The sequence below is a fragment of the Nicotiana sylvestris genome, chromosome 3 (genome assembly GCF_000393655.2).
Source record: "Nicotiana sylvestris chromosome 3, ASM39365v2, whole genome shotgun sequence".
In the NCBI taxonomy this organism is placed as follows: Eukaryota; Viridiplantae; Streptophyta; class Magnoliopsida; order Solanales; family Solanaceae; genus Nicotiana; species Nicotiana sylvestris.
This window is the reverse complement of record NC_091059.1, coordinates 222,111,023-222,120,634: the sequence shown is the minus strand read 5'-3', so window position 1 is coordinate 222,120,634 and position 9,612 is coordinate 222,111,023. Positions and strand designations below refer to the sequence as shown.

General features: G+C 38.4%; 1 protein-coding gene across 2 annotated transcripts; it reads left to right on the top strand.

Moving 5' to 3' along the window:
* The first annotated feature begins 4,665 nt into the window (after positions 1–4,665).
* On the top strand, positions 4,666–9,612 carry LOC104214464 (benzaldehyde dehydrogenase, mitochondrial-like). Of its 2 annotated transcripts, none has more exons than XM_070171524.1 (11): positions 4,666–4,894; positions 5,451–5,588; positions 5,880–6,022; positions 6,151–6,304; positions 6,425–6,654; positions 6,878–6,967; positions 7,911–8,084; positions 8,154–8,292; positions 8,459–8,592; positions 8,693–8,754; positions 9,205–9,612. In XM_070171524.1, exons 1-11 carry the CDS (start codon positions 4,825–4,827, stop codon positions 9,476–9,478), a joined length of 1,608 nt encoding a protein of 535 aa, XP_070027625.1. In that variant the 5' UTR covers positions 4,666–4,824; the 3' UTR covers positions 9,479–9,612. The 2 variants fall into 2 exon arrangements, with proteins under 2 accessions (XP_070027625.1, XP_070027626.1); XM_070171525.1 differs by having other exon boundaries at positions 4,743–4,894; positions 5,454–5,588.

Sequence of the window (9,612 nt, the reverse complement as noted above, 5' to 3'; positions counted from 1 at the left end):
CCACCAATTCTCACCTCCCTTTGAGAATTGGAGTGTCACGACCCGGATTTCCCACCATCGGGTGTCGTGATGGCGCCTACTATCGGAGCTAGGCAAACTAAATATTTAAAACACCTTTCCTGCTTTCTTTCAAACAATATAATAAACGAGACAAAATTTAAACGGAAGACTTTAAATCTAAAGCAACTGAGAACCAAAAGTGCGGAAGTTTGAACCAAAATGCTACCCAGAGTCTGGTGTCACTAGCTCACGGACTACTACAGAATACTACAATCAATGTCTGAAAGGAAAATACATCATGTTTGTCTGATACAAGATAAACAAACGAAAAACATGGAAAGGGACTTCGGCCTGCGAACGCCAGCTAGGCTACCTCGAGAGTCCCTAGACTAAAGATAGCTCCTAGAAGTCCTACTGCTGTGGTCCGTAAGCTACTCCCTGATCTGTGCACAAAAATGCACAGAGTGTAGCATCAGCACAACCGACCCCATGTGCTGGTAAGTGCTTGGCCTAACCCCGGCGAAGTAGTGACGAGGCTAAACCGGACCTACCACAATTAACCTGTACAGATATATATACAAGTGCAAGAAAAAAAACAATGACAAGATAATACAAAGTAAAACTAGGAGGAGACATGCTATCGGGGAGTAACAGGTAAAAATGAAATATCGGAAATAAACAGAAGAAACTCCGGTTCCCATGATATATATATATATATATAAGTGGACGGCGTGCCACACGATCCCATAATATCATATATAAGTGGACGACGTGCCACACGATCCCATAATATCATATATAAGTGGACGACGTGCCACACGATCCCATAATATCATATATAAGTGGACGGCGTGCCACACAATCCCATAATATCATATATAAGTGGACGGCGTGCCACACGATCCCATAATATCATATATAAGTGGACGGCGTGCCACACGATCCCATAATATCATTTGAAACATCTGATTTTGTAAGGAGAGTCCCGTTAGGGGAAATCAACAACATATCACTCTGACCCGGCAAGAGTACAACTAACAGCCCAAAATATCCCGACAAGGGAGAATATATATATCAGTCTACACATCCCGGCAAGGGAGTATTCACAACACATTCTCCTTTTTAAATCCATTCTTCCTCAACTAACACATTCATGTTCGAGCTAACGCTCCAAAAGTACACCAATCACAATTTTACCTCAACCGTTCACATTATATGAAACTCATCAAATAAACAAGGAGGTTGTGTCACGTTATTCGAATTAAAAGCAATCAAGACTCACGGTCATACTAGACTCCGGTGCATAGATAACCGTCACCATGCCTATACACCGTACTCCACATTAGCAAGTAGCAAACAACATCCTAATCCTATTCCCTCAAGCCAAAGTTAGAACAAACACTTACCTTGAATGCTCCAAACTCAACTCACGCTTCTAGTATAGCTTTACCTCTTGATTCCACCACCAATCCGCTCGAATCTAGTCATAAGTTACTTAATCACATTAAAAATTACTAAATGAATCGTCCCCAATGCATGAAAATAGATTTTACAAGGTTTTTTCCAAAAGGTCAAAAATACCCCCGGACCCACGTGGTCGAAACTCGAGGTTCGGACCAAAACCCGGTTACCCATTCTCCCACGAATCCAAATATATGTTTTGTTTTGAAATCGAACCCCAAATTGAGGTCCAACTTCCCAATTTGTAGAAAACCTAGGTTCTACCCAAAACACCCAATTTCACCCCTGAAAATCTTTGATTTGAAGTTGAAATTATGTTAAAAGATGTTAAGGAATAAAGAAATTAAGTTAGAAATCACTTACCAATCGTTTTGGAGAAGAAAAGTTGTTTGGAAAATCGCCTCTTAGGTTTTGGGTTTTTGAAAAGTGAAAAATGACTGAGATTTTCCGAACTTGTATACCTTTCTGAGGACCTGGCGCGGACCGCACAAAAATGTGTTGCGGCCGCGCCGAGTGGGAGAAAAATTGGGGCTTCTCTGAACCCTTCCAGCGCGGACCGCACTGTTTTGGTGCGCGGCCACACTGGTTAACCTGAAACCCTAGCCCTCAGACTCAGCCACGCGGACCGCACAGAAATATATCGCGGCAGCGCGGCTCCAGCGCGGACCACGCCGAAATGACTGCGGCCGCGCTGGTGTCTACAACACCTGAACCTGCATTTTCTTAAGTCCAAGACCTCCCGGGCCCCATTCAAAACTCACCCGAGCCCTCGGGGCTCCAAACTAAACATGCACACAATCTTAAAAACATCTTACGGACTTACTCGTGCGATCAAATCGCCAAAATAACATCATATACACAGGATCAAACCTCAAACACATGATTTTCTTTCTTCAACTTTCATAACTCAAATTCTCCATTTTTAGTCCGAAACACGTCATATGACGTTCGTTTTTAGCCAAACTTTACAGATAGTGCTTAACACATATTTAAGACTTGTACCGGGCGTCGGAACCAAAATACGAGCCCGATACCTGTATTTTCTAACTCCTTTTCACTTCAAATTTTCATATCAAATTTTAGAAAAACAATTTCTTTCAAAAAATCATTTCTCGGGCTTGGGACCTCGGAATTTAATTCCGGGCACACGCCTAAGTCCCATATTTTTCTACGGACCCTCCGGGACCGTTGAATCACAGGTCCGGGTCCGTTTACCCAAAATATTGACCGAAGTCAGTATTATGCATATTAATGTCGAAATTCATCAAATTTTTCACATAATTCACGTATTCTATCATAAAAACTTTCCGGCTACGCGCCCGAACTGCGCACGCCAATCGAGGCAACTAAAAGCGAGATTTTCAAGGCCTCGAAAGCGCGGAACAAGGAAGAACTATGGTGATGACCCTTCGAGTCGTCACATGGAGAATGTAATTACACCCCTCCAATTTACACTCATTTTTATACTGGCTAAGTAATTACTTGACCAAACAAACATGCCAAATCGTATAATTACACCAAAATTCAATTCACAGGTGGCTTTCCAGCTCTTAAAATATCCATAGATTTTTGGATAATCACCAATTCTATCGGATGTCCCCGTAGGGACACAGATACTCACCAATTGACTTTAATAGGAGTGGGCGTTTGTATTGAGACCTAAATAAGATTCCATACATTTTAAATATGATTCGGTCCATAATAAGGGACTTCTTTGCCTTTTTTTTCGTCCAAAATAAGTGTCATTTTTACCTAATAAAAAATAAATTAATTATAGTTTTGTTAAATTTGTCTCTATTTATCTATTCCGATGTGTCAAATTAACAATATATAAAATTTAATTAAGGATAATTTAGTCAAAATACTTATTTGTTTTATTAGAGTTTGTATTTTATTGAGTGGTGTGCTAAAGACAAAAATATCACCTATAGTGGACCCAAGGGAGTGCTTCAAAATCTATTATTTTATTGCATTTAGTGGTTAGCAAAAAGAAATGGGACAAGGTCATTAGGGTACCTGAAAGTCATTAATTAGCACTCATCAAACTAAATAGAGATTAATTCATCTTTGATAATTAATTTTTAGTGAAAAAAAATATACGTGGTCCAATTTGTAAAGACAGAGATATATTGACTGCAATTATGAACCGACAAATTTAAATTATTATGTAAAGTTTAATGATCAATTTGAATTTTTTATCAGAATTTTTTTAATATTCCAAGTGATTTTAGAAGGCACGTATCAGCCAACTTTTAGTGCTTGTGGAGCTTCAAAGGACCGTGGCAATTTTTGATTGCCCTACAATCTCACTACTAAACAAAATTAGGAAAATTTTATTTTGTGTCTTATATAACTAACACTAATTGTATGAAGTATTTTTTTGTCTTACAGTTTTGTGAACCTTATTTTTGTAGACCTAAAAGTGTAAGATTAATGTCCACAAATTTACGAGACAAAAAGGAGGCTCGACACAATAGTAAAACTTCTCACGAAATTACCACCATACGCTGATGCAATACGTGAAGCCTATACACGTTTTCAGAAAGAGAAAAAAAACTATTACTCTAATGAGGAATTCTTTCTATCTTTTATTAGTTTTCGAATTCTTCTATTCACTAACGATGAGTAGTTCCTCAACGAAATCAAAGTTACCTGGTAGTTGTATTCAATCTTAAAGTTCATATAGAACTGATGATATATTCAAATTTATTGGATTGAATTGAATGTCTTATTTCTCTCTTAATATAATTTCTAATTTTTTCTAGTTTAAAAGAAAATCAGTCACCTTGGTGGTTTTTATTTAAAGAAAAAATAATAATACTTAATTACGTTTTAAGAAACTAATTACCCTTAAATGAGACACTAGTAACTACAAAAATGAAACAATTCCTTTAACCACTCACAAAAGAATATGCCTATCCTTTTTTAGGAATAAATAACCAAAGCACAAGGACAACAACAAACAACAACAACCCAATATAATCCCACTTAGTGGGGTCTGGGGAGGGTAGTATATACGCAGACCTTACTCCTACTCTAGGGTAGAGAGACTGTTTCCAAATAGACCCCCGACATCCTTCCCTCCAAGAACTTCGCACCTTGCTCTTGGGGAGACTCAAACTCACAACCTCTCGGTTGGAAGTGGAGTTGCTTACCATCAGACCAACTCCTCTTGTCTTCTCGCCAAAGCATAAGCACGATAACAGAAAAGAAAATGGTCAATTTTTGTTGAATAGTGAGACCATCAAATTAGACAAAAGGTCATTTGGCACTTAGCACCTACTACTTCTTATCTTTTATCTCCCAATCTTCGTACTCCCATTTAACATAAGCAAAATTCAAGAAGACACCAAGTTCAAGGCTATGGCAGCTCGAAGACTTTCTTCTTTACTCTCTCGTTCTCTCCATTTTCCTTCTGCTTCTGCTCCTCTAGGTTGCTAGCTTTTTTCCTTCTTTTTTTACCTCTATGTTAATCTGTATCATTTGCAAGCTTTTCTTTTTCTTCTTCTTTTAGCTTTATATATTTGATGATGATGGTCAAGTTGTCCGATTTCCTTTTTAAAACTCTAAAAGGGAAATTATTTGTACTTGTTTGTGTGTCAGACCAATTAATGCTACATGCTTTGATATAGTCTCAGGTAAGTTTGTATTGCTGGGATCTTGAATAAATTAAAGCCTAAAAGGGTATCTATCCATGGTATTTAATGAACTACTACTTCTGTTTAAATTCTTCTGTTTTTCCTGTCTCCGGTTATTTTTGTATGTCTTGGTTTCTACTTGTAGGGGGACAGGAAATTTTAAATGTTTTTTCCCTTTTTTTTTTTTTCAATCTACCATAAAATTTAATGCAGAAGCGGCTTGTGGGCACACCCTGTATCTGTTAAAGCAAAAAAGTGGAACAATTTACATGATTGTTTCTATATATATATGTTATGAAATTGATGCATAATCAGTACAAAAGCTTATGGTTTTTAATTAACTGAAATTAGCAGGAAGGAGCCATGGTGTTCCAAGGCACATCAACAGGTTTTGTACTGCTGCTGCAGTTGAAGAATTAACCACTCCACCTGTTCAAGTTAATTTCACTAAGCTTCTAATCAATGGCCAATTCGTTGATTCTGCATCTGGTAATTATTCGGTACCATTTCCAACTCGTTAGTTCTTTTTTGGGATCTTTACACAAATAGCCTGTCATATTCATTGTTTACTTTTTCTAGCCATATATATAGTTAGTTACATTGATTATACACAATTATTTCATATATAATATATAAATTATGCATATATTTTACCTCCACCGGCTATTTTTAATTTAAGCGGTTAGGTAGGCGGCTATTTGGGTTAAGTCTTCTTCTTCTTTTTTTTTTTATTAGTTGCTATGCTGCTGGAAATAAAAATTGGATATGTGTTTTTTGTAGGAAAAACATTCCCAACTTTGGATCCAAGAACTGAGGAAGTCATTGCAAATGTTGCTGAAGGTGATGCTGAAGATATTAATCGCGCTGTGGCTGCTGCTCGCAAGGCATTTGATGAGGGACCTTGGCCCAAAATGAGTGCTTATGTAAGCTTGATATCTTTATCTTTACTATGTCTTCTGCTTTGATGCTACTCCAATTTGTGTACTGTCAGTTTCAAGAAGTTGCGCTATTTATGTAAAATCTCTTAATCTTTGTGGGGGTGGTTCTTCAGGAAAGGTCAAAGATAATGTTAAAGTTTGCTGATTTGGTGGAGAAACACAACGATGAGCTTGCAGCTTTAGAAACATGGGATAATGGCAAGCCATATTTGCAGGCTGCCCAAGCTGAAGTACCTTCCTTTGTGCGGCTATTTCGGTATTATGCTGGTAATGACACTTTTCACACAAGGAATATATGCTCATTAAACTTTGCTTGTTGATCATACTTACAAGCTTTCTCATGTATATACAAATCTTTTGAAACTTTGCTTTCTTGGGAAAACATAGGTTGGGCAGATAAAATCCATGGTCTAACCATTCCAGCTGATGGGCCACACCATGTGCAAACTTTACATGAACCAATTGGTGTTGCTGGTCAAATAATTCCGTGGAACTTTCCTCTTCTTATGTTTGCCTGGAAAGTTGGGCCTGCTCTAGCTTGCGGTAACACTATAGTCCTGAAGACTGCAGAACAAACTCCACTGACTGCTCTTTATGTTGCAAACTTATTCCACGAGGTTGGTTCATGTACAGTATATTTGTGTCAAGGCACAAGTTGCTACATTTCATAAATTTCTCAGCAATTGCATAAGAGAATAATTGCTACCATTTTAGACGAGCCTGCATCCATTCAAGATGTTTTAACTGGAAAGATAACTTGAAAAGATGTCCTGTTCTGATCGCAAAATTAAGCGACTCTTCACTCCATGTATCTGACATATTGTTTTTGGCTTTTAACAGGCTGGTCTTCCTCCAGGTGTTCTAAATATTGTTTCTGGTTTTGGACCAACTGCTGGTGCAGCACTTGCTAGTCATATGGATGTGGACAAGGTCAAGGAGAAACCCTTTTTTTCTTTGGTTTCTTCTCAAGAAATAAAAACTCTTCTCTGTCTATGAATTAAGTGTCGTTTTTTGAACTTGTGATTACAATATTCATATATGAATGGTTTGGAGGATGAATTTTACCTAATGACACATTTCCATTTTGGTGCATCAGTAGCATAGTTTCTGTTTTCACTTTTAGAGCAGCTAGTGCTTGTCAATCATGAAGCCACCATGTAGTGACGGTGTTGTAAGCTAATTATAACTTACAATAATATCATAGCCGGGTCAGGGTGAATATAACGTTTACAGTAATATGCTTATAAGATGAGTTCTCGAGGTCTCTCACTTGTGACCTTCATTGGGAGTCTTAACAATCCGTCACGCTTATGCAAGAAAGAGCGATCAGTGGATTATATCGTTGGAACTTTACGCTTAGGGTAATGGTCGGATCCTTATGGGCCAAGAGGACTAAATGCTTTACATAGTTTATTCTGGATTGAGGTAGGGGTTGACAATAACTGGAATTACTAAAGCGAATGTTATAACTAAAACAGCTCAAATAGAGAATAACTATCATGTCTATGTCATAGTTAGGATTCTGTTTCTGCAATTATGTATTTTCCTGGATAAGAAAGCCTGAAGGTGACTTAAAACTTCTTTTTTGGTTACATACGTGATGTCGAATTCCGACAGAAGCAGCAACCATCTTGTCGTCTTTCCCGTTACGTTAAGGCTGGTTTCGCAAATGCCAATGATCAAGCAAATAAGGAAGGCGAACCTCTTTCTGGGAATCTGTGCTCATCTAGCACGAGATGATAAAGAGAGAGCTTCGTCTATCGATAAACTGCAGAATGACGGAGCTCTGACCTGAATTTTATTTGGATAATATGTAATGCATATTTGATTGGCATTTTGACCCCCATTAACTTTTTCCATTTCATTGTTGCAGCTTGCTTTCACTGGATCAACCGAAACTGGAAAAACAGTACTTGGACTGGCTGCCAAAAGCAATCTGAAACCAGTTACCCTCGAACTAGGAGGGAAATCACCTTTCATTATATGCGAGGATGCTGACATTGATCATGCCGTTGAGCTAGCACATTTTGCACTCTTCTTTAATCAGGTCTGTCAGATTCTTCTAAAATTAAGTACTCATAATTGGGTGCATGACTGAAGTTATTTCTGTATGTAGGGCCAATGTTGCTGTGCTGGTTCTCGTACCTATGTACATGAGCGAGTATATGATGAATTCATAGAGAAGGCAAAGGCACGTGCAATGAGACGTGTAGTTGGCGATCCCTTCAAGAAAGGTGTTGAGCAAGGTCCTGATGGTACTCCCCCCCCCCCCCCCCCGTCCCATTCTGTTTATGTTTGCTCCTTGCATATCTACAAACTCATATCTGCCTCCTAAGTGACAAAATTTAGTGAATGACATAGTATATAACTTTAAGCTTCACGTTCTGAGCTAATCTCATATCTAATTAACATTATAGATAGACTCGGAGCAATTCCAGAAGGTTCTTCGGTACATAAGATCAGGCCGTGATAGCTCTGCTACCCTTGAATGCGGTGGTGATAGATTTGGCTCCAAAGGCTACTTTATTCAGCCCACTGTATTCTCAAATGTGAAGGTATATGCTTGTTTTCCTCCTTCTCTGAAGTGCTCAAACAATTTATCTGAAAGTTCCTTCCGAAAAGTTTAACGTGATCCTTGACATTTGGTTGAATCAGGAGGACATGTTGATAGCACAGGATGAGATTTTTGGCCCAGTGCAGTGTGTCTTCAAATTCAAGTAAGTTATGACATGAACCTTGTGGCAAAAGGACTATTCATAACTTTGCTCTCTATTGTTGCTGGAAACAGATAAATTAGACATAAGCTTCACTTTGAGCACATTTTTCTATCTTTTACTGGTTATTGTTCTGCTCAGCCTAACTTTCTAGTGTTTTCTCTACTAGGGTTTTAACTTTGCTAAGCAAACAATTATTCATCACTGGCTTTTCTCTAACTGACATAGGCAAATGGTATGAATTTTTCCAATAACTGGGGAAAAAACTTTCGAGAGTCTAGCTTATATTTGGGGTCTATGCCTTGAGTTAGTCTAAATGATGGACGTGAATACGTGATGGAAAGTCTGGCCTGAGTTTAATTTAGGATAAAACATTTTTGTTCTTCGTGGTATGAGAAGGTTTGATGACAAAGCAATCTCATATTAAATGTTCTCTGATCGACTTTGTGCCAGGGATATTGGCGAAGTGATAAAGAGAGCAAACAACACGCGCTATGGTCTAGCAGCAGGAGTATTCACAAAGAACATCGACACAGCCAACACCTTGACTCGAGGACTAAGAGCTGGAACTGTGTGGGTTAACTGCTATGATGTATTTGATGCAGGGATTCCGTTTGGAGGGTACAAGATGAGTGGCATGGGCAGGGAAAAGGGTATTTACAGCCTTAGCAACTACTTACAGGTGAAAGCTGTTGTTACTCCATTGAAGAATCCTGCGTGGATATAGATCGCTACTGGCCTCCCTGTTAATCCGACCACTCTTCCTGTAAACCGGTTCCCTTTGATTGTCATGTGGAAAGGCATTAGTCCAAACTACAAAGTACAATTTCTTCTTTTCTAATAAAAAGTTCCATACATAAA

Coding starts and splice junctions, on each gene's coding strand:
- LOC104214464 (XM_070171524.1), top strand. CDS start 4,825: ATGGCAGCTCGAAGACTTTCTTCTTTACTCTCTCGTTCTCTCCATTTT. Junction 8,085..8,153: donor TTGCACTCTTCTTTAATCAG/GTCTGTCAGATT, acceptor TTCTGTATGTAG/GGCCAATGTTGCTGTGCTGG. Junction 8,593..8,692: donor CTGTATTCTCAAATGTGAAG/GTATATGCTTGT, acceptor TGGTTGAATCAG/GAGGACATGTTGATAGCACA.